At 43.9% G+C, this 25672-nt stretch overlaps 1 protein-coding gene across 5 annotated transcripts in view; it reads left to right on the top strand.

The window, feature by feature from the left end:
* Positions 1-25672, top strand: part of ADAM19 (ADAM metallopeptidase domain 19) — a 133429-nt gene that overhangs the window by 3760 nt on the left and 103997 nt on the right. For all 5 annotated transcript variants that reach the window (XR_008625463.2, XM_055112831.2, XM_063604284.1 and 2 more), the window contains exons 2-3: positions 1527-1612; positions 8044-8114. Coding sequence is in view for 4 of the 5 variants with exons in the window: in XM_055112831.2 (XP_054968806.1) it covers positions 1527-1612; positions 8044-8114 (157 nt within the window). In the remaining variant the exon portion in view is untranslated. The remainder of the gene's footprint in view (positions 1-1526; positions 1613-8043; positions 8115-25672) is intronic.

The following is a 25672-nucleotide window of genomic DNA, read 5'->3' as shown; positions in this document are numbered from 1 at the left end:
GGCCATCTTTTTATCATTCATATTCTGTATGATTGATGTAGTTAGTTTAGACAGAATAGATTTTGGAGTCCTCAGCCCCATTCCCAGGAACACTACGGAGACCAGTCTGTTTAGGCGTCGGGAAATTACCATTTTGTTAAGATAGTCTGCAGCCAGTATTTGAGTTCTGCAGCGCCCTGAACAAATCTCTCCTATAGTTTAAATTCTCTTTCTTGCAAAACAGGACTCCTCCCCGTCTCTACTAAAAATACAAAAAAATTAGCCGGGTGTGGTGGCGGGTGCCTGTAGTCCCAGCTACTCGGGAGGCTGAGGCAGGAGAATGGCATGAACCCGGGAGGCGGAGCTTGCAGTGAGCCGAGATCACACCACTGCACTCCAGCCTGGGCGACAAAGCGAGACTCCGTCTCAAAAGAAAAAAAAAAAAAACAGGACTTCTACTTCCTACTTCCTAGGGTTGCCTTGAGCATGAAGGAGAACTGGTTTGGGAGAGTGATTTGGGAAGTAGAAAGTGGAATACAAATGTAAACTTGCCATTAGGAAGCTCCAATTAATGTAACTTGATGCTCTGCGGAGTAGGAGGCAATTTCATATTGACTCTTCACAATAAAGCTGTGAGATGGGCAGGTAGCATCTTTGTCTTCATTTTACAGGCAAGAAAACTAAAGCTCCACGGGAGCAATATTCATGGGCTTGACCTCCAGAATATGCCCAGAATCCCACCGCTTCATTCCTCTCCACTGATGTCATTCTAATCTGAGCCACCATCATCTCTCACCAGGGCTCCAGCATATCTCTAGCCTGGCCTTCCTGCTTCTGCTCTCACTCTCGCCGCTCTGCCTCACCCCACCCCCATTCTCCACCACGCAGGCAGAGTGATCTTTTTTAAACTTAACACAGATCATATTGCTCTGTATTTAAAACACCCAGTGCCTTCCAAGTCTATTTATAAGAAAATCCAGACACTCTCCATGGTCTCTGCATTATCAGACCCATGGCTGTCTTGCTGACCACATCTCATACCAACTTCCTCTTTCATTTACTAGCTACCCCTACCTTATGCTTGTTCCTTCAACAGGCCAAGTTCACTTCTGCTCAGGCAGGGCCATTGCACTTGCTATTTCCTCTACCTGGGGCACTCTTCCCCCACGTTTTTGCATGGCTGCCTTCTGGCTCCTCAGGACTCAAATGCCATCTATGCTGATCATCCTGTTTCAAATAGGCACCTCCTGCTAGATGTCTCTTTATTCCATGACCCCAACTTATTTTATTCAGGGTACTTAGCACCATGTGAGAACATTTGTTCATTGTCTGTCTCCCACCTTTACAAGTACAGAGACCTTATATGTCCTATTTACCACAATATCACCGACACCTAGAGTGCCTAGTTCCTAGGAAGTGCCAAGAGCCTGAAATCCAGCAAGTCTTCTAATGACCCAGTGCAGGGGCAGCTCACAGAAAGTGCATGTGTGGCTTAGCTGGGGTATAGAGGTCTGGGATTCCAATGGTTTTGCATCTTGTATTGGCAGGAGGAAGTGAGGAAGGCAGCCCCAAGCTGCAGCATGAACTTATCATACCTCAGTGGAAGACTTCAGAAAGCCCCGTGAGAGAAAAGGTAAGACTCAAAAGACCTCATTTACACTGGCAGGAGTTGACAACTGAGGTTTGGGCTACCTACTCAACTTTCTTAGAATCCCAGTCATCACCATTAGTTCTGTTTCTGGCCCACTCTATCCTCTGGGTGCCCATTTTGGAGATCACAGATGGGACTTTCCTTCCTTGTATGACAAACTTCTAGAACACTTCCCAATGCTATTAGTTGAGGAAATGAAAATTCACATTAATGCTGACACAAGCTAAGTGCAGATGTGTTGGTGTCACAGAAATCACTTAGTCTTGATTGGAATTCATTAAATATTGTCATTGTTATTTTTGCTCTGCATAATACATACTTCATTTTCTTGAAGGAATAATGTACTTGGAGAGAAAAAAGATAATAATATAAACTATAAACTATTTTAATAAGACGCAGCCTAGAGACCTAGTACTGGGGAATGTATCTTAAAATCCAGTAGGCTCCCCTGGCCAGAACACCAGGAAAACGCATAGGCTTTGTCAAAGAGATTGGGAAGAAAACAAAAAACACTGTCCTGTTCTTGCAGAGAGGACCTGAGCATTTAGGATATTCTTTGTGGTTCTGGTTTTTGTTTTTTGTTTTTTTGTTTTTGTTTTTTTGTTTGTTTGTTTGTTTTGACAGAGTCTCACTCTGTCGCACAGGCTGGAGTGCAGTGGCATGATCTCGGCTCACTGTGAGCTCCGCCTGGCAGGTTCAAGCGATTCTCACGCCTTAGCTTCCGGAGTAGCTGAGATTACATGTGTGCGCTGCGAAGCCAGGCTAATTTTCGTATTTTTAGTAGAGATGGGTTTTCACCATGTTGTCCAGGGTGGTCTCGAACTCCTGACCTCAAGTGATCCGCCCACGTCGTCCTCTCAAAGTGTTGGGATTACAGGCGTCAGCCACTGTGCCCCACTGTGGTTTTGGTTTTTCCAGCAAGTGAGACGTGAAAGAGCAAGAAAGGAAGATGTGGTTGTTGTGTGCCAGTAACCAGCTATGTGACCTGCCACTTGCGAAGTGGTAGATTTTCTTCATTTATAAAATAGTGCTTAGAGAGAATAAGGAGAAAAGAAAGCTGGGGAGAGGGGTTTTTTCTAAGATCTCTTTGGGTTAAAACGATTTGTGATTTATTGGGCAACATATAGGAGCAAGATTATAGCAGGAAAGAGATGTGTCAGGAAAGACTTCAGACATTGTGGCTGTTGAATCTGGAAAGATAAATGGAAAGGAGCAATGTCCAGGATCCTTGAAACTCTGGCCAGGATAATACAGACATGTCCAAAAAGGCTCCAACTTGGATTTACCAAGGGAACCTAACAGTGTAAATTTTAGGACAGACCAAGTGCGATGGCTCAAGCCTGTAATCCCAGCACTTTGGGAGGCTGAGGCAGGAGGATCATTTGAGGCCAGGAATTTAAGACCAGCCTGGGGCACCATACTGAGATCCTATCTCTACAAAAAAAAAAAAAAAAAGAAAATTAGCTAGACCTAGGGGTGTGTGTCTGTAGTCCCAGCTACTCTGAAGGCTGAGGTGGGATGATCGCCTGAGCCCAGGAGTTTGAGGTTATAGTAAGATATAGTCGCATCACTGTCCTCCAGTCTGAGTGACAATGCAAGACCTTGTCTCAAAAAAAAAGAAAAATCAGGACAAATAAAAGCAAGTAACATTTTGTCCTAAAGGCAGTAAATGCATGGAATTCATTTCATCAAAAAGTAGGAGAGGCTGAAAATAGCTTCAGGAAAAGTCTCGACAAATTAATGGATGGTCATCCTAGAGCAGATTACTTTTAACAATTAAGATCTTGGGTATTGCAACCTATTCATAGCCCCTGAGGAATGGACCTGCTACTTTTTATAGAGGCTTCTTTGTTCTCTCCAGATGTGGATGCCGGGCATCCTCAGGAAGGGCCTGAGAACAAAGCAGAGGACCAGATCCTGTCTTTGTTCCCAACCATTGTCTGCCCAGCATATGGGTCATTGTATTCTGTAGGAATAGTCAGCATAGTGCCTGACACCGTAACTATTTGTTCAATGAACAAATGAATGAATGTTGAAGAGAGGAGACTAGAGGCTGGATTTCACTTGGGCCTCTCATTCTCATTTATATAATTAATTCACTCATTAAACACTTTTTTCTTCTCTTTTTCTCATCACTGACTTAAAGCTCACATTCATTAAACATTAACTGAATACTTATACTGTATACTAAATATTGTACTAGATCTTAGGGGGAATGCAAATATAGGACAGATTTCCAATACCCTATGGAGCTAAAGATCTATTTAATCTAGACTGAAGGGGAAAGAATTTTTAACCCATCCCTAGGAGAGGTATAAATAGTGGGTCAGCTTACTGTACTTCATAGGAGAGGAGAGCTGATGGTGCCTCTTCTTAATACAGAGTGGAGTTTCATCAGAAAAGCTCATCAGTAGAGCTGGACAGAAAAGCTTCATAGATCCTTAAAATGCAGTTTCATTGTTTTGCTTGAAATGCCCCATAGGAAAAGGGAACATCCTTTTTTAAATATCAGTGCCTGAGCACCTTCCAGAATAGAGAGAATTATTTTTGGATCACCCACATAAAAATAAAGATTACTACTCCTGGCGGGGCATGGTGGCTCATGCCCTGTAATCCCAGCACCTTGAGAGGCCGAGATGGGTGGATCACCTGAGGTCAGGAGTTCGAGACCAGCCTGGCCAACATGGAGAAACCCTGTCTACTAAAATTACAAAGATTAGCCAGGCGCGGTGGTGCACACCTGTAATCCCAGCTACTTGGGAGGCTGAGCATGAGAATGGCTTGAACCCTGGAGATGGAGTTTGCAGTGAGCCAAGATTGGGTCATTGCACTCCAGCCTGGGTGACAGAGCAAGACTCTGTTTAAAAAAAAAAAAAAAGATTACTATTCCTGCTGCAGCTTGTGTCTCTTTGGGGGAGGGGAAGATAGTGCTTTGATTTGGGGCAGTATTCATTTTCTGTGGGGGCAGTCACATGGTTACCTACCTCTTGGATGAGGGAATTGCTGTAGCTCTGTTGCTGTGTCGTCTTTCTTTCTTTCTTTTTTATTTTTTTTTGTTTAGACGGAGTTTCGCTCTTGTTGCCTAGGCTGGAGTGCAATGGCGTGATCTCAGCTTACCGCAACCTCTGCCTCCTGGGTTCAAGCGATTCTTCTGCCTCAGCCTCCCAAGTAGCTGGGATTACAGGCATGCACCACCATGCCTGGCTAATTTTGTATTTTTAGTAGAGATGGGGTTTCTCCATGTTGGTCAGGCTGGTCTCGAACTCCTGATCTCCAGGGATCCGCCCACCTTGGCCTCCCAAAGTGTTGGGATTACAGGCGTGAGCCACCGTGCCCGGTCTGTGTGGTCTTTCTTAAATGCCCACTTGGAGCTGGGGTCCCTGATGCTCAGTGTGATTGGGCAGGGCACTGCCTCAAAAACTCCATAAAGTGGCAAAGGATCTGCAACCAGAATAGGTGTTGGCAGAGCTGAATCAGGGCATGACAAACAGAGAAGTGAATCTCTTAGTGAAAGTGATTGGTCAAACATCTCCCCAGCTTCCTACTTCGGTGGGTTTGAAATGTTCCTTCTTGAGATGAAGTAATACGATTAATTAGGCAATGGCCAGGGTTGCCCAAGAGCCTTTGATCGGAATGTTGAGATCTCATCAGAGCCCTTGGTGACCTCAAAGTCTCAGAAATGCCCAAATCCTAATGCAGAGTGGGGTTTGCAGCGAGGAAGGGGAATGTGCTTAGACGAGGTAGGCTTCTAACCAGAGGTGGCAGAACAGGTGACCTACTTTCTCAGACATGCAAGAACTAAGCTTTGAGGTCAACCTTAGAAGGGCTAGAAGCTCTACTCTAGCAATGATTTTTTGGATTGAAAGGGACTTCAAGAATTTATCTGCTGGATGAGGTGGCTCACACTTGTAATACCAACACTTTGGGAGGCTGAGTTGGGAGGATCACATGAGCCCAGGAGTTCAAGATCAGCTTTGGAAACATGGTAATACCCCAGTATCTACAAAAAATTTAAAAATACTATCCCAGTGTGGTGGCATGCACCTGTGGTCCCAGCTACTCAGTATGCTTGAGCCTGGGAGGTTGAGGCTGCAGTGAGCCGTGATTGTGCCACTGCACTCCAGCCTGCACAACAAAGCAAGACCCCGTCTCAAAAAAAGTTGTCAGTTCCTTAGTCCCAAAATAGAGAGCTTATGTTTAAAACACTCCCAAGAATCTGTTCTGTTTTAAATATGTAAATATCCTTTTTTAAAAAAATAATTTATTTCTTCGAAAAAAGTTCAGTAGCCTTAAGTTGAATTGTTGAAGCATGGAGATTTATTATGACTTGGTTTTTAAATTTCTTTGAAATGCTCCACAATAATAAAGTAAAAAGAGATTAATAAAAAGTTCTTTTCTTAAACTGTGAAAGCAATTATAAACATGTGGAAAGATGTGCAAAAGAAAACAAAATTAACTCATGATCCCATTAACTATGGTAATGGTTAGGCTTATTTCTCTCTACATTTTTCCCTTTGCAAAGTGTATTTAAATAAAATATTCAGTATTGTATTTTGAGCTTTATGACTAATGATTATTGTGTACATTTTGTCAGTAATTTAACAACTACTTAAAGTTGCTGCTTTTAATCATCATTCAGTGTTCTGTCATATGAATGGATCATCATTTATTTAACCATTCTCTAACAGGTTATATTTAGGACAGTTAGGTTACATTTCATTATTCATTACTTTTTTTTTTTTTTTTTGAGACAGAGTCTCGCTCTGTCGCTCAGGCTGGAGTGCAGTGGCATGATCTCGGCTCACTGCAACCTCCGCCTCCCAGGTTCAAGCGATTCTCCTGCCTCAGCCTCCTGAATAGCTAGAACTATAGGTGTGCACCACCACGCCCAGCTAATTTTTGTATTTTTAGTAGAGACGGGGTTTCACCATGTTGGTCAGGCTGGTTTTGAACTCCTGACCTCAAGTGGTCCACCCGTCTCGGCCTCCCAAAGTGCTGGGATTACAGGCGTGAGCCACCACGCCTGGCCCATTATTCATTATTATAAGTAATAAATGTCCTTATGTGCAAACCTTTGCCTGTGCCTCCATTTATTCCTTTCAAACAGCCTCACATTCCTGAGTCTAAACATTTTTTTTTTTTTTTTGAGAGAGAGTGTCTCGCTCTGTCACCCAGGCTGGAGTGCAGTGGCACGATCTCAGCTCACTGCAACCTTCGCCTCCCAGGTTCAAGCAATTCTCCTGCCTCAGCCTCCCGAGTAGCTAGGATCACAGGTGCCCACCACCATGCCTGGCTAATTTTTGTATTTTTGGTAGAGACGGGGTTTCACTGTGTTGGCCAGGCTGGTCTCAAACTCCTGATCTGCCTGCCTCGGCCTCCCAAAGTGCTGGGATTACAGGCGTGAGCCACTGTGCCCGGCCGAGTCTAAACATTTTTAAACTCTCAGTGCATACTGTCATGTTATCTTTCAGAGAGTTGCCGTCAGTTTAAATTCTCAGTGGTAGGGATTGCGAGTGCCCAGTTTACAGTGGGCATTGTGCATTGTGATTTAGAGTTTTAGATAACCTCTGGCACTTTGATTTTTTTCAAGGTATCTTATTATTTTTAATTTTTTTTTCTGGAGGTGGGGAGGAGGTTTATTAGCGATGTTGAACATAGTTTTTGTGCTTATCAACCACTGGTATATGTTAAGTGATCCATTCTGGATATGTAGCACCTGTGGCCACTACCAAACTGCTTATGTGTAAAATGTATCTACTTTTTGGCCTATAAAACCTTAATTTGAGGATCTCTTAGTTGCTTCCTCTGAGATGATTGGGGTTTTCCAAACGGAGAGCCAAAATGAGATAAGAACCCACTACGAAGAGGATCCCCTAGTATTTTACAAGATAATAGGCAACATGTATCATGGCTTGCCGTGTGCCAGGCACTGTGATACATTATTTATGCTCATTATCTCACTCAATCCTTACAAGATCCCCATCAAATTGACTATTACTATCTCTGTATCATACATGAAGAAACTGAGATGTGGGGAGGCTCAGCAACATGTCTGAGTTCACACAGCTGCAGGTGTCAGAGCCGGTGCTTGAATCCAGATCTGACTCTGCAGAACATTTACTGCTGGAGATTGTGTTTTCCAGTGTTTCCCTTCACCGCACCACATACATACACTTACACCACATTGCAGCCTGGAGTTTCTTCTCTATGCCTTTCAGGAGAAAGCAGATGGGGGAAGGATTTGGGTCATTCTGGGATTGAGGTCATTTTACATGTGGGCTGGAAATGCAATTGACCTTTGCTCATTCCCTTCCTGTGGATCAATGTCGGAGCGCTGTGCTAGATCCTGTGCCCGACCCTGGGAGCCTGGTGCCGGCTTTTAGGAACTGACATTGTTTTGTTGTTGCTTTTAGCATCCACTCAAAGCTGAGCTCAGGGTAATGGCTGAGGGGCGAGAACTGATCCTGGACCTGGAGAAGAATGAGTAAGTGGACTCCTCCTTTGTCTAAAATGAAACAAATAACTTCTGTGTCAACGCCGGACACAGGTGTCGCTGTTCTGGAAGGAAGCAGTCAATGGAGTGACCCCAAGCTCTCAGTCCTTGGTTCCTTTCAGGCAGCATCTTGCAAAGCCAGAGCCTTTCCACAGCCTCTTGACTCGATGTGAGATTGCTGGACTGCTAAATGTGTTGCTAAAATTTCCTTAGGCAGTATTTCAGGGGCCCCTGGAGTTCACTGCGGGCACACAGAGGTCGTGTATGTGTGAGATTAAGGGAGTGGATGGACCGGAGGTCTTTGGCAGCTGCCTTACTAGCGCCAGCCTAGTGTGTGGCAGGAAATGAAGGAGATTAGAGGAAAACAGCAGAGAGGAGCGAGCAAAGCAGGGTGTGCTGGGGCTTGGAGCCTCAGACTCAGATTGTTCCATGTGTTCTGGTTCAGCCGCATCTGAGATTTTGTCAACAGGGCATCGTCAACAGTCTCCTGGCTACATCGGGCCCAGCTCTTCCATCTTCTTAACCTCATTCATCTTGGGTGGTAGCCTGGCTCAGAGGCACTTGCGCATTGATTTGCCATCAGATGCAGTCATATCTGGATTCATGTAATGGAGGAGGTGAATGGGCACGATGCATGGCTATGTCTGTGGCTCATTCTTTGGCCATTCCCCATCTACTTAGCCATGAAGAGCTCTCCTTACTTGGCCGGGGGACTCTGAAAACATTTGGTGTTTCCCCACTGACCGTCCCACTTTTCGTTCTGCCACACAGACGTCGCAGATAAGGCTGCGTGGCTTGGAGAGCTGCCTGTCTCCTCTTGGCAGCCTCCAGAACCCCCTGGAAGCCAATGAGTAATCAAATGCATCACTGCCAAGAAAAGGATGAAGAAGGACCTTCCTGTATACAAAAGGATGGGAATAGCTTTTAGGCTTGGGTGGAAAGGGAGAATATAATTTATTCCAAATTTGGGCTTTTTGGGCACTTGCAAAGGAGGATGAGTGCTGTCCCGAGTGTGGTTAAAATACAACTCACAGCTTGTGCAGTGGTGGGGCTTCATCCACATCCTTCCTCTGCCTCCAGGACATGGTGGCCTCGGGAAGCCAGAAAGATGGGGATCACAGTCATTTTTGTTCCTCTCCTCTTGAGAGTAAAGCCAGTTTAGGCTGTGTTTCTTCTCTCCTGTGTCCCTGGAATAGACCTGGCCAGCTGCGTCCCTAGACAGTGCAGCGTCTATTGGCCCTGGATTTTTCCTTGCATTGTCTTCCTTTGGTCCTACAAGAAAAGGCCCTTAGAGGGTTTGTTCTTGACCGTGTCTCTCGGGGGCCTGCCTTTGTTTCTCACGGCAGCTTTGTTCCCATTAACTCTAGTCTAAGTGTTCCCTGTTGTTGCCTGTGTCTAATCTCTCCTGTTCTGCCCCCAGTAGAGCCTGTGGCCCTTCAGCTCCCTCTGGTCAGTCCAAGTGATAGTATTGGTGTTGTGGGAAAATGCTTAGGAGTTGGACTGGCCAAGCAGGAGTCCCAGGACTCAAGTCTCTATCCTTCCCTCCTATTTTGAAACATTTGCTACAGACCATAGGAAGCTAAAGCAGGAAGATGCCTTAGAAAACACTGAATGGAATGATCTTAGAAAACTCTGAAATTATGGATGCAGAAGTTTTGATTCAGAGAGGGATAGGCATTTGTCTGAGGCCACCCAGAAAGTAAATGAAAGAGCTGAAACTAGGATCATGTGTATTCTTGGTGTGAGTCTGGAGTTACAGAATGTGACCCAGGGCAAATGGCTGAATCTTTTGGAACTTCAGTGTCCTTGTTTATAAAATGAGGGTAATAAGGCCAGCCTCGTGGGATGGTTGTGAGGATAAATGAGGTGAAGTGCAGGAAGTGCTTGCACAGCGCATGGTGAGTAGCCAGCCACTGTTGGGATTTTTATTGTCCCACACTGAGGCTCCAGAGGAGAGCCCGGGGCTGTGGTTCTAGCATCTGCTTTTTCGAGAGCAGCTCTCGTTTCCCGTTGAGCCGCATGGGGCTGGATGTGGTTCCTGGCCTCCTTGAATTGGCAGAAGGCAGCAGAGTTGGTAAAAATGGAAGCAGCAGAGCCAAGCAATATGACCTCACCAGGTGTCCCTGGGGGACGGCTTCCTGCTATTTTCATCCAAATTGGGCTTTTTGTTTTGAACATGTGTTAGTGAGCGGAACTCCAACTGCACACGACTTCCTAGTGTGTTTATTTCCCAAAGCCTTCTCATTCATGGTGCGTGTGAGTCCGGATTCAAAACAGCTTTGGAGCGGGGGAGATGATTTCCTAATTTTTCAAATCACTGTGTTGAAGTTTCTATAATCTCATGATATTTGGGGGAAACTAGGCCCTGGGCCAAGCCATTTCTCAGCCTCTGGTTCTTAACCTCCTCGATCAATGTATTCATTTTTTTTTTTTTAAATCTACGTGCTTCTGACATTTCAGGCACCAGTGCAGGTACTGGGGATAAAGCTGTGAATAAAACAGTACAGCCTTTATGGAGCTTCTATTCTAATGGGAAACAGTAAGCAGACAAGTGAGTGCACCGTCCGTCAGGTGATGGGTGCTGTGCAGGAGACAGAGGAACATAGGGAGTGGGGCCAGGGGAGTGTGGAGGTAGAATGGGAGCTGCTATTTCTGAATGGCAGTCAGGGAAGGCCTTTCAGGTGAACTGATACTTGAGTCAAGACCTGAAGGAGGTGATGGAGTGAGCCATATGGGCAGCTGAGAGATGACAATTCCAAGGAGAGGGAACAGCCACGTTCAAAGGCCCTAATAGATGATGAGGGTTTCCACTCTCCCTCTGTACATTTCCCCATACACTGGGTTCTCAGGTCTCCCAGGAGCAGTGAGCAAGGGCTTCTGGGACTCTGGGGGGAGGGAGAGGACATTTTAAATTTCTTTTTCATCATCCTGCCGTGTCTGGCCTTCTCCCATCAAATCAAAGCCCACGTATTAATGCATGGCCCAAAATAGCAGTGAGCAAGCCTTTAATGGAATTCACACATGGAGAGATCGCCAAGAATGGTGAGGATGGAAAGGCATGGGGCATGGGCCAGGAGAGGAGGGGGAACACAGCAAAGTGAGCTTCAGCTCAGGCGGCAGACACACTGAGGTGTCCTACAATAGCGCGGCAGCCGGCAGCCTGTCTCTGCTCTGAAGCAACTCAGCAACTCACGGATGACATCCGTGAGAAGCACACATTCTTTTTTCTATTGAGTGTAGGTGAAAAACAGTGACCCTTTAGGGATAATCTGAGCGTTGCTTTTGTGTCGGTTATTCCTGTGTTCAGATCCTGGCTCTGCCACTTACTGCCTTGTAGCCTCTTTAAGCCACAGTTTGTGCATCTGGGGTGTAATTATAGTCCCATGTCATAGAGCCACAGGGAGGATGAAATGAGATGGTGCAGTGAAGGACTTAGCAGAGTGCCTTGTTTGTATTCCAAGCTCAAGGTAGCTATGATTATTTCTTGCTCATTGTTTTTAAATTGCAAAAGCAAAGCATGCTCATTGTAAAACATGTAGCAATTCCAAATAAACAAAAGAATGGAAGTTTCCCTCCCACAAGGAAAATCCACTGCTGTTTGGTGAGCAAACCCTGGACCTTTTCTATGCATACAAGAACATGCACATGAATCCTCACAGACACAATCACATACAGACACAGTCACACAGAAGCTGCTATTTTTGTTGGGGAGGGAGGAGCAGAAATGAGATTATGTCAGACATATTGCTCCAGCATTTCCTTTTTTGAACTCAACTGGATGTCATGAAGACAGTCTTCTGCTCTAATAAAGTATATATTACATTGTTTAATATTTATACATACATGTAATCACATAATTTGCAAAGATTGGTGCATAGCTGCTGTTGGAGAAACTTGTGATTGAGGCAGTGTGGTACAGTGGACATAGCATTGACCTCAGAGACAGATGATATGAAATTGGTCAAAAAGCCAGCCAGCTCCCCTGAGCCTCAGCTTTCTCATCTGTAAAATGCAGATTTTGGCCCCGGATAGGCTCTGAAGGCTCTTTCTGCACTACCTCTTTAAAGGATGCTCTGTGAGTAGAAAAATGCAAAAGAAGTCTCTGCCTCAGGAAATTTGCTCTACCTGTGGAGACATCCTGGGAAATAGTGGGCAGTGGGATAAAGGAAAAATGTGCCCCAAATCACGGGACCTTGAAGTTGGGGACGAACTTCTAGGTCAGAACCCGCAGGTTCAGGCAACAGAAAATACAAGAAGGGAAACTACAGAGCAGAAATTATAGACTGCTCTTTGCACAACCCACAGATTTGAGCATTAATCCATATTTTTTCTGCATGTTCTTTTCCCCATGTCCTGAGACTACCTCACCAACCCAGGAACCCGTATTTGACAAAAACTTGTTTGCTGAAATCAAATGGAATCCTCCTTAGTTAGCTACAGGCATCCAGGGAGATGAACAGGGTTGTGTGAGCCCCAGCGCCATATCCTGTCCTTTCTTGGCTTTTTCCCAAAAGGAGGGCACACTGAATTGCTCAACCAGATTCCTGGATGCTCACTGGGCCGCATTACTAGTGAGCAGGATCACTCTATTACAAGATCACCTTCAAAAGCAAATGAATGGCTCAACTAGTAGGCACTTTGCCCAGAGGCTCTTTGGCCATATGCTTCTGTCTTCTAGTATCTTAAACACATTCTAGGACTCTCATTTCTTCAATACACTGTCCTTCCTCAAGTCCAAATGATGATGGCTTGAGAAAGGGAGAGACGTCCTTTGGTCTCACCCCATCCATTTGTGCTCCAGCCCAGTTAGCTAGAGAGATCCTATTTGCTCAAGTTTAGTTAATAAGAACGGGCGTTTGTTTTCTTTTGTGAGTATGTCTACCTCCAAACCACCTGGGGAACAGCAATTGTCAAGGCAGAATTTGGGCATTTAGAGGTTTACTGATTTTAATACCTATCATTACTTCCAACTTTAATCTTTCTTCCTATCCCTAACTTCTTATCAGTCCTTCAGTGATATCATAGGGAAGGAGAAGGCTTTCATTGTCCTGGAAATCAAGCTACAATCTGGAAAATTAACATTCAGTGCTAATGGAGTAATCTAGCTCCCTAACATTCTCGTTTTTCCTCAAGTCCATTATACAATTTGGATTGCATAATACTGGTGGAATTGAGGAAGGGCAGAATTAGCAGGCAGGAAAGGAATTTTTCAGCAACACACGGGGCAGATTAGTTGCCATCTCTTATTCCCGCACTTCTTTTTCAAGGAGACCTGGTAGAAATAGTAGCAGACCCAAAGCAAAACCCTGAATACCACTTAGGCAGTGGAGCTCTCCCCACCTCCACCCTCCCAGCTTCCTCCCAGGTCAAGAGTAGACTTTAACATCTTACCTAGGATAAAGGACAGCTCTCTTTGACCCTCTCTTGTCAGGAGCTTCATTTGTTGTTGGCAAAATTCAATTTCCTGGATCAAAGAGCAGCTTAGAAAGGCTTAGATGGTATCCCAATGCTCTTAGTAAACCATGCTTCACTGAGTTGCATTTAAATGAGTCATAGACATATGGATTACATTGCACTTAAAATACACATGGCTCAAGAAATTAAAGGATATCATTCTTTAACCAAGTATTTGGCAGAACTAAAGTATTCAAAATGTTTTTCCAAACTCTACTCGCAGCTGGGCTCCCCATTCCCCATGGCTAAGGTTGTATAACCCGGGGAGATGGGTGCTGAGGAAACAGTTGGATGAATGGGTGGGGACACCAGAATTTGATGAGAGCTGCCTGTGGTGTCTGAAATTTTCTTCACATGTTCTTTGGAAGTATGAAGAACTGGTTTAACCCTGCTGTGTTGACGATGAAGGCAGTGAATGCATGAGTGGATTTAAATTCCAAGTGCTATGCTAGGCACGTCATTCCAGAGAGACCTGGTAGTCCTGTTTGAGATGTAGTTTCTAATTGTAGCTTTGTAGACTGAGAATGATTTCATTTGCATTTCCCATGTTGTCCCAAATGCCTGGAGTTGCAGAATAAATGGATTGCCAGCCAGTCTGATGTGATTTCTTATAAGCCAAACTCTCAACCCCACCCCAGCATAGGCAGGGTCTCCATTTGCAATGTACTGAATGTTTATGTCTCCCTTCAAATTCTTATGTTGAAGTCCTAGTCCCCAAGGTGATGGTATTAGGAGGTGGGGCTTTTTGGATATGATTCGTTGATGAGGGCTCTGCTCTCATGAATAGGATTAGTGCCCTGATAGAAGAGACCCCAGAGAATTAGCTCACCTTTTCCACCAGGTGAAGACACAGCTAGCAGCTACCATCTATGAACTGGAGAGAGGGCCCTCACTAGACACGAAATCTGCTGATCCCTTGATCTTGGACTTCCCAGACTCTAGAACCGTGAGAAGTAAATTTGTTGCTTATTTGCTACCCAGGTTATGCTGTTTTGTTATAGCAGCCAGAATGGACTAAGATGCCATTATTTCTAAAATATTGGACACATGATATCACTTTCTTAGGGTCCATTGCTTAAGCTCAGACTCAGTAATAAGCCTGGTGATCTGAAGGGATGCAGCTTCATGATACACTTGCCGAAGGTATCAGAGAGCATCCAAAATTGAAATAGCCTAGATGTGTTGATTCTGAAAGCCTTGTGCACACAAGCCTTAAACATCCTAATCCATAGAGTTGAACAGATTTGGACTTTGGTCCCAGAGACCCTGATTCAATTCCAGATACTGACACTTCCGGTTGGGTGGTCTTTGGTAAGTCACTTGCCTTCTAAGTTTTACTTCTTCATCTGTATTCATAGTAATACTACTTGGCCAGGTGCAGTGGCTCATGCCTGTAATCCTAGCACTTTGGGAGGCTGAGCCGGGTGGATCACGCGAGCCCAGGAGTTCAAGACCAGCCTGGGCAATGTGGCAAAACCCTGTCTCTACCAAAACCAACCAACCAACCAAACAAAAAACCCCCACAAAAATTAGCCAGGCATGGTGGCACATGCCTGTAGTCCCAGCTACTCAGGAAGCTGAGGTGGGAGGATCTTTTGAGCCCAGGAGGTGAAGGTTGCAATGAGCTGAGATCATACCACCGCACTCTAGCCTGGTTGACAGAGCCAGATGCTGTCTCAAATAATAGTAATAATACTCACTGCTTTGTGAGCATTTGCTGAGAATGGATACTTCGGAAAAGGCGCTTCACACAATGTCTTATTGAATCCTCATGGCAACCCTTTGAATGAGATATTGTTGTCTGCATTTTATAATGAAACTCAAGCATGAGGAGTTTAAATAATTTACCCAGTATTGGGCATAGCCAGGAGTCAAACTCTGGCCTGCCTGCCTCTTACTACATTATAGCACTTGCATAGAAAATAGAGACATTGATACCTTCATTGCAGGGTGTGGAAGGCTGAAAAATGCACCCTCTCCCCTCCAATGATAACCACATTCGAATCCCTGGAACATGTGGCAGAATCTTTGCAGATGTGATTAAGTTAAAGATCTTGAGGCCAGGCATGGTGGCTCATGCCTGTAATCCCAGCACTTTGGGAGGCCAAGGCAGGTGGATCACCTGAGGTCAGGAGTTCGAGACCAGCCTGACTAACGTGGTGAAACCTGGTCTCTACTAAAAATACAAAAATTAGCTGGGCATGGTGGTGCGCCCCTGTAATCCCAGCTACTCAGGAGGTTGAGGCAGAAGAATTGCTTGAACCCGGGAGGCAGAGGTTGCAGTGAGCTGAGATTGTGCCACTGCACTCCAGCCTGGGCAATAGAGTGAGACCCCATCTCAAAAAAAAAAAGAAAAAGAAAAAGAAAAAAAAACAGGTTATAAAAACCTTGCTGATAAAACAGGTTGCAGTAAAGAAGAGTCGCTTGAGCCTGGGAGGCAGAGGTTGCAGTGAGCTGAGGTCACACCACTGCACTCCAGCCTCAGCGACAGAGCGAGACTCCGTCTCAAACAACAGCAACAACAACAACAACAAAATCAAAGATCTTGAGATGAGAAGATTATCTTGGATTACCTGGATGGGCCCTAAATACAATGGCAAATATATTTATAAGAGGGAGGCAGAAGGAGATTTGACTATAGACAGAACAGGAGACAGTGATGTGATCACAGAGGCAGAGATTAGAGTGGTGCAGCCATGAGCCAAGGAGAAGCTGGAAGAGGCAAGGAACAGATTCTCCCAGAGGGCACGCAGCCCTGCTGACCCCTTGATTTTGGCCCAATAATACCGATTTCATTCTTCTGACCTCTCAAGCTGTGTGAAAACAACTTTCTGTTGTTTGAAGCCACCAATTTTGTGACAATTTATTACACACTAGCCCCAGGAAACACACACACAGGGTTTGTGAGGTTAGGAGATAATGTATGACAATGCACTTAGTACAACGTCTGGCACATAGCAAGCAGGTTTTCAATACATGCTAATTTGTACTAATGCAAAGTCCAGAACAAATGTTTTCAGGTGTTTTGGGGATGCAAGCTGTGACATGTGGCCCTTGCAGCTTTCTTCAGGCATGAAAATGACAAGAGAAAAAAACATATTGAGCAATAATCTGTGTGGTTATTGCTTATCTACATTACCCAAGTTCCGGGTCATGTTCTCTGATGCTCTGTCTGCCCTTAGGGAACTTCTGGCTGAGGATAACTAGGAATGATTGTCACATATTAACAAATGGTGATAGCTAAAATGTAGGAGATGCCTGTATAACAGGCATCGTACTGTGGTATTTATATGGGTCATCTACTTCACTTGTCACAACCAACCAATGAAGAGTAGATTCCTATATTAGCCCTATTTGGCAGATGGGGACCCTGAGGTGTGGAGCAGTGTGACTTGCTGAAAGTCATGTGGGTGGGAAGAGCAGGGCCAGGATGTGAAACTAGATCTGTTTGACTCCCAAGTCCAGGCTTTTAACTGGGGCAGTATATTGCCTCTCAGATGCATAGTCCTGGCTCAGTATGCTTTGGGCTCTTTTTTGGTTAGCACTGGCATTTCTTCTTCATTGTTCTACTCTCCCCCTTCCCTTTCCTCCTACCTTTCCCAGGCCCTGGTTAGAATTTGCATGTCAGTGTAATGTGATAGTGTAATCCAGGCAGGTGTGCATCCCGAGCTTGGCTCCTTGCACTACCTGGAGGCGTAAGCTTTGGCAAGTCGCTCAACCTTTGAGAGTCTCAGTTTTCTCATCTACGCGATGGGGATAATAACCTCATAGGATGTGTGTGGAATTCAATAACGTAATGCTCTTAAAGGATTTACAGGGTGCCTGGTGCACTATGAGAGCACAATAAATAGACACTGTTATTTGTGTTTTGCAGGGTCAGAAAAACATTTAAGAATGAAGTCAGAGGGAATTCCCCTGAGTTGGTTTCCAAATGTAATTAAGAAGAGTTGACCTTAAAACCCATTGCCCCTGGGAGGAAATTACTTCTGCTCTCCAGCGATGCCCAGTTTGACCTAATTGTATCTCGAAAACAGTGCTTTGCAGTGTTCTCCAGTGGGCCAAACTGTACCTCTTTTCTGTGCCTGCAGAATCAGATGAGGCCCTGAACTGTCCAATATGAGGTTGGGATTTGTTCACTGGTTCCGGCTCTCCTTCCAGGGATCCGCAGCCAGGGCTGCCTGTGCAGCCAGGAAGGATGTCCACGGTTTTCTTTTGTCTCAAGCTTATTTCTCCTGGCTGCTCTTCAGCAGGAGCACGGGGTAAAATGAATGGGAGGAAGCTGTCAACTGCCCTGTTGGCCTTAGATGGACCCTTATCCGAACTAAGGGAAGCTGTGGACTTGGAAGAAGTCAGGATGCTTGGGTTTGGGGATCCCTTTATCATCAGGCTGCTTACCTTCAGATAACAACAATAGCTGGCATTGAGGGAGTGAGCATTTACCATGAACTTAATATTTTATGTAGATTTTAAAAATCCCTACGTATATTTATATACAAATGAGGTCATACTGTATTCTTGGTTTTGTAACCTATTTTTTTTCACTTGGAAATATAGCATGGGCATTTAAAAACATTTAAAAGATTTTACATGGAGCTTTTTGGAATGTTTGACATTTTTCATAATAAAACTTCAGAGAAAAATTAAACAAGTTATAGAGTTTTTAAATGCATGGTATCGTACTTTATATACTATTTTATAATTGGCTTTTTTATTTTTTGTCTTCAGTGTCTTTCCACATGAGCACATTTATAGACCTGTTTCATTCTTTTTAATGGTGACATAGGATTCCACTGAATGGATGAATCAAAATTTATTAATTTCCTTATTAACTGACAGTTAGGTTTCTGATTTCTTGTTATTACAAATGATCCTAGCAATAGGATTGTACATAATCTTTAAGCACATTTGCAAGTATTTCTGTAGGACTGATACCTAGATGTAGAGTTACAGGATCCTATGGAGTACACAATTAAAACGCTTTTAAATTTTGACAAGTTGTACCTCTCACTCCACAAATACCTCCCCAAAGGCTGAATGTACCATTTTGCATTTATACAACAACAGATACCTCCCCAAATGTTGAATGTACCATTTCACATTATGAGCATATTATAAATATGTCTCCATGTACCTTTATCATATTTAAAAAAATTAATTAGAAGTTCTATTTTTACTTGCTTTTTAGCCCATGAAACAAATCTCAGTAATTTTATCTTTTCCTTTTTTAATTTTTAATTTTTGTGAGTACATACATAGTAAGTGTATATATTTACGGGGTACAAGAGATGTTTTGATACAAACATGCAATGTGAAATAAGCACATCATGAAGAAAAGGGTATCCATTCCATCAGGCATTTATCCGTTGCATTGCAAACAGTCCAATTATACTCTTTATTTTAAAATGTATAGTTAAATTATTATTGACTGTAGTCACCTTGTTGCACTATCAAATAATAGGTCTTATTCATTTTTTCTATTCTTTTTTGTACCCATTAACTATCTGCATCTCCCCACTACACCCTTCCCAGCCTCTGGTAACCATCCTTCTACTCTTTCTGCCCAGGAGTTCAATTATTTTGATTTTTAGATCCTACAAATAAGTGAGAACATGGGATGTTGATCTTTCTGTCTGTACCTGGCTTATTTCACTTAACATAATGATCTCCAGTTCCATCCATGTTGTTGCAAATGACTGGAGCTCATTCTTTTTTATGGCAGAATATACTCCATTGTGTATATGTACCACATTTTCTTTATCCATTCATCCCAGATAGAGACTTAGGTTGCTTCCAAATCTTGGCTATTGTAAACGCTGCTGCAACAAACACAGGAGCACAGGTATGTCTTCAGTATGCTGATTTCTTTTTTTTTTTTTTGAGTAGAGTCCCTCTCTGTCAGCCAGGCTGGAATGCAATGGCACAATCTCGGCTCACTGTGACCTCCACCTCCCAGGTTCAAGCAATTCTCCTGTCTCAGCCTCCCGAGTAGCTGGGACTATAGGCACACACCACCATGCCCGGCTAACTTTTTGTATTTTTAGTAGAGACGGGGTTTCACCTTGTTGCCCAGGCTGGTCTCAAACTCCTGTTGCCCAGGCTGGGCTTGAACTCCTAAGCTCAGGCAATCCACCCGCCTCAGCTTCCCAAAGTGCTAGGATTACAGGCATGAGCCACCGTGCCTGGCCCACTGATTTCCTTTCTTTTGGGTCTATACTCAGCAGTGGGATTGCTGGATCATATGGTAGCATGACATAGTGGTTGTACTAATTTATGTTCCCACCAACAACGTACACAAGGATTCCCTTTTCCCCACATCCTCACCAGCATTTATTATTGCCTATCTTTCAACTGGGTGAGATGATATCTCATTGCGGTTTTTTTTGTTTTGCTTTGTTTTGTTTTTTGAGACAGAGTCTTGATCTGTCCCCCAGGCTGGAGTGCAGTGGTGTGATCTTGGCTCACTGCAACCTCCGCCTTCTGGGTTCAAGTGATTCTTGTGCCTCAGTCTCTTGAGTATCTGGGACTACAGGTGCACGCCACCACACCTGGTTAATTTTTTTGTATTTTGTATTTTTAGTAGAGATGAGGTTTTGCCATGTTGACCAGGCTGGTCTCAAACTCCTGGTCTCAAGTGATCCATCCCAAAGTGCTGGGATTACAGGCATGAGTCAAGGCACCCAGCTCGTTGTAGTATTGATTTGCATTTCTCTGAAGATCAGTGATGTTGAGCACCTTTTCATATGCTTGTTTGCCATTTTTATGCCTTCTTTTGAGAAATGTCTATTCAAAGCTTTTGCCCATCTTTTGATTGGATTATTAGTTTGTTTTTTTTTTCTTATAGAGTTGTGTGAGCTCCTTATATAGTCTTGTTATTAAGCCCTTGTCAGATGGGTAGTTTACAAATATTTTCTCCCATTGTTTGGGTTGTCTCTTCACTTTGTTGATTGTATCCTTTGCTGTTCAGAAGCTTTTTAACTTGTTGTGATCCCATTTGTCCATTTTTTCTTTGGTTGCCTGTGCTTGTGGGGTATTGCTCAAGAAATTTTGCCCAGACCAATGTCCTGGAGATTTTCCCCAATGTTTTCTTGTAGCAGTTAAATGGTTTGAGGTCTTAGATTTTTTGGTCTTTTTTTTTTTTTTTTTTTTGGGTTGAGGGGACAGAATCATGCTCTGTTGCTTAGGCTGGAGTGCAATGGCACAATCTCAGCTCATTGCAGCCACTGCCTTCTTGGTTCAATTGATTCTCCTGTTTCAGCCTCCCGAGTAGCTGAGATTACAGGCGTGCACCACCATGCTAGCTAATTATTTTCTTTTTAGTAGAGACAGGATTTCACCATGTTGGCCAGGCTGGTCTGAAACTCCTGACCTCAGGTGATTCACCTGCCTCGGCTTCTCAAAGTGCTGGGATTACAGGCATGAACCACTGTGCCTGGCCTGAGGTCTTAGATTTAAGTCTTTAATCCGTTTTGATTTGATTTTTGTATACAATGAGAGATAGGGGCCTAGTTTTATTCTTCTGCATATGGTTTTCCCACCATTTATTGAAGAGACTATCATATCATTTTCGTGGCTGTGTGATATTATAGTCTATGTGTATGCATGATTAACTCTTACAGCTTCTTATAGTGAAAAATTATCAAACGTGCAGAGTAGAGAGAATGATGTTATGAATCACTGTATACCCAACTGAGTCAAAGCGAATTTACATGTAACGTGGATATATAAAGGCAAGTTGCCCTTGGCTCCTCTGCAAGTTTATATCTCACTACCCTTGTTGAGAGATCCTGTTTTCCCAAACACACCATTGAGTTGATTATTGAGCTTGGGCAGACTCTTTAAACCCAAGCTCTCTTGTCTTTTTTTTTTTCCAAACAGCTTTACTGAGATATAACTCACATACCATATAGTTCACTCATTTAAAGTATACAATTTCATCTGTTTTAGTATATTTACAAAGTCATGCAGCCATCGCCATAATCTGATTTTAGAACATTTTCACCACTCCAAAAGGAAAAAACATCAGCAGTGTTATGAGTTGAATGGTGTCCCCCCAAACTCATATGTTGAAGTCCTTATCCCCAGTACCTCAAAGTGACCTTATTTGGAAATTGAGTTGTGGATGTATTTAGTTAAGATGAGATCATACTGGAGTATGGCAGGTCTCTAATCCAGCATGAGTGGTGTCCTTTTAGAAGGGAGGGGTTTGGAAACAGACACACACTCTGGGAGAATGCCATGTGAAGATTAGAGTTATGCCACCACAGGCGAAGGAACTCAGAAGCCAGGAGAGAGGCCTGGGATAAGCCCTTTCCTTGCACCTGCAGAGAGAGGATGATAGCTTGATCTTGGACTTTTAGCCTCAAGAACTGTGTGACATAAACTTCCGATTTGTAAGCCACTTGGTTTGTGACACTTTGTTACGGTAGTCCTAGAAAAGGAGTACAGTCGTTCTTCATTCTCCCCCACCCCACGTCAGTCCTGTGAAGCTGGCAATCTGATGTCTCTAGATTTACTTATTCTGGATGTTTCGTGTAAATGAGATTATACAATATGTGGTCTTTTTGACTGGCTACTTTCACTTCGGGTAAAGTTTTTGAGGTTTATTCATGTTGTAGTATGTATCAGTATTCTTATTGCTATATGGTATTACATTATATAGATATACCACACTTTGTTAACCCATTCATTAGTTGATAGATCTGCCTTTTAAGCTCGAGCTAATTTTTTTCCATTCTGCAAGTTTGATTTCTGGGGATACTGATTGAGCACCTCTATGTAGAGTCCTGTGCTAGGTGCTGTAGAGATTAGGCATGAAAACAGGATGTTCTTACCTTCTGGCAGTTTAGACTCTGTGGGAGAGAAAACAACATGCAAACAGCATAATCCAAAACAGATTACAAATTTACATGGTAGAATTGAAAGTTAAGAACTGCGAAGGCAAGAGGAACGGGAATTTGTGACTGGGGAAGAGGGGAGCCTTCCCTAATGAGGGTTACTTGAAATATTGTCTTGCAGAATGATGGGAGGCTTTTGATGAGGGAGGGAGATGAGATGAATGGAGAATGAGAAAGGAATTCAGACTGAGAAAACAATGTGTAAATGTTTGGTCTGGATCAAAGGGAACCTAAAACTGTAGTGCTACTAATCTTTTAGGAATTTAGTATCCCTAACTAGCCAAATCATTTGAATTCAGAAGAGTGATATGTTGAGGTTGGGGAGCGGGTTGCTTTTTCTTCCACTGGTGGGCTACCAGAGGATTTGAGTGGCGTAGAGCTCAGTATTTTAATTCTCCCATTTTTGACTTTGAGTTGCATTCTCTTGCCTCAGGTAGACCCATGTGGTCAGGGAAGTAGGTGAGCTACTTCTAGGAAACATACTTGAAGTGCACTTAAAAGCTAGGCTGTATTTCTACACCTTGGAAGAGAAGCAGTTTTCCTCCCACCCCTCCCCACTGAAGAACAATTTGGGCTGACCCAAGAGGATGGAGGTATACTTGGTGGATGGAGTCCATGGATTGGAAGGGGCTGAGCACAAGGCATTGATGGCTTCTTCACAACTTCTGTAGATGGGGAAGCCTCCTGAGATGCAAGGCTGGTGGGCGGGATGCAGATGGATTTATGGATATACATTTGGATTTGGGAGAGGCCCTTTCGGCCTTCTCTTTTCTCCCAGCTCCGAGGATGTGATTAAACTCTTCATCTAGGCTCTCTGGAAATTGGAGGGTGTTTCCTACTCTTTACCCTTTGTGGTTGGGCAATGGAGCATGACTATCCTGGAGAAAAATGAGAGGAGGCTGACAATGTGGCCCCTGGACAGATTCTGTCCTGAAAATGAAACTACATTTACATTTCACCCAGGAGATGTTTTTGATTTTGAGCAATTAAGATTTGCTTTTTCTTTATTTAGAACTCAGTGACATACACAGACCTTTGGCTGACCCCTTGAATAAACTAAGTGAATAGTCTTCTGGGTACTATGGGGCAAGTTGCTAGGTCTTGCACAAACTCAACTGGGGCAGGTATTGAGTCAGAGAATCCCTGGCTTTTCTGGCAAGTCTCTTCCCAGTGTACTGGGCTTGAGTTCTGGACTACTCATTGAGAATTCCTAATTTATGTTATTCCTTTCTTCTCTTCCTTCATTAAACAAATATTGTGAGTGCCAACTATGTGGCAGGCACTGGGATAGGTCCTGGTTATTCCCGGTAGAATCAATGGTGATCAAAATAGTCTCTGCCATCATGGGGCTTAGAACGTAGTAGAGGGGACAGATAATTAAACAGTTACAGAACAATGTGGGACCTGCTAGGAGGGAGGAAGTAGAGGGTACTGTAGGAACATGGGGAAGGGGAACTTCCTCTGGATTGGGGGCACGTGAAGTCTGATAGGAGGAAGTAAAGAAAAGGGGGAGTGTGATGGTGGTGGAGACTGTGGCAGAGTTGGCTCATACAATAGGGAGTATGTGCCAGGCAGCACAGATCACAGGATCAAAGGCCCAAAGGCAAGAATGACATTGAAAATGAAAAGTTCTCTATAGTTAGAACAGAGAGCAGGAGGAAGGAAATGATGAGAGAAGAAATTGGTGAGGCAGGCAGAGGTGAGTCCTTAAAGGGCCTTGTAGGCACCTTAAAGAGTTTGGGCTTTTATCTCTAGGGCAATGGGAAGTGGATGAAGAATATTTTAAAAGTCACATAGTGACAGCATCCAAAACGCATTTGAGAAGGACTAATTTAGGGAAGAGGTAGCTGATATAAAGAGAAGAGGATAGATTCCAGAGATATTTATAGGGTGGAATCATGGAAACTGGGAATGGGTTGCATGTGGGCTGAGGGAGAGGGTGGTTTCAAGGGACAGTCCAAAGTTTCTAGCTTGAATAAGTAGCAGGATAGTTGTCTTAATTCATTTTGCATTGGCAAAACAGAATCCTAGAGACTGGGTCACTTATAAAGAAAAGAAATCTGTTTCTCACAGTTCTGCTGGCTGGCAAGTCCAACATCAAGGTACCAGCATCTCATGAGGGCCTTCTTGCTATGCTACTCCATGGTGAAAGGGAGAAGGGCAAGATAGCACATGAAAAAAAGAGCAAGAGAGCAAACTTGCAGCCTCAAGCCCTTTTATAACAGCATTAATCCACTCATTATGGTGGAGCCCTCATGGCCTAATCACTCCTCATCAGGCCTACCTTCCAACACTGTTGCATTGGGGATTAAGTTTCCAACACAGGCTTTTGGGGGGATACATTCAAACCACAGCAATGGTGGTGTCTGTCCCTGGAGTTTTCCTTAGCTTGTGGTGGGACCTTGGACAAGCCACCTCTTTCCTTGGATCTTTAGTTTTCTCATTAGATAGGTAATTAGACTCAATGGACTAATTAGACTAGGTAATAATTCCTAGTCACCACCTTGGCAGGATCATCATGGGGATGCAATAATAAAACCTATGTGAAAAGCAGTGTCCTGTACTCTTTCCATAACGCTGACAGGCCCAGCAGAAGCAAAATCTGTGCCTCCCCTGGTTTTCTCTGTTTTTTCCTCCTTATCTAAAATTCTAAGCACTTGGTCTCTTAGGAACTGGTGAGACCTCTGCCCATTCCAGCAGCTGAGGCTTCACTGGGGACCTCTCTAGGGATTCTGAAACCGGCTTTTGTTGAAAACAATGATATCATTGAGTAGGTGGAGCTGGGCCGGACTTTCCTCAGCCGGTTGAAGGAGAAATGGGGTCTTTATGACTTCTGTACTTGTGGCTCTTTTCCAGCCTCTTCCATGGCTCCCATGTGTCTCACTTCCCCCCTTTCCTCCTTGCAGAAAACTGGCAGTCTCCACGTTTTCTCCTCTTGCATCAGTCTCCCCGGGGAGAGGGCCAGAAGGGCCAAGGAGCTATAATGGCTGCATTATATCAAGCATGGTTTCTTTTTCCAAGGCCCCCCTTCTGGAGAAGGGAAGGGCAACTCATGGAAAGGGACTCCTTTGGAGGGAGACTGGAGTGCTGGGGAAAAGGGTGATCTAAGTGTTGGAAGGAATGTCAGGCTCTTTGTATTCTAGAAGCTCTTTATCTCTTGACTCACTGATGCTAGATTTGGGGCTTGGGTAAGAATGCAAA

Source organism: Pan paniscus, chromosome 4 (genome assembly GCF_029289425.2).
Source record: "Pan paniscus chromosome 4, NHGRI_mPanPan1-v2.0_pri, whole genome shotgun sequence".
NCBI classification, from domain to species: Eukaryota; Metazoa; Chordata; class Mammalia; order Primates; family Hominidae; genus Pan; species Pan paniscus.
Note: the sequence above shows the minus strand (reverse complement) of the source record. Positions and strands in the feature narration are given on the sequence as shown.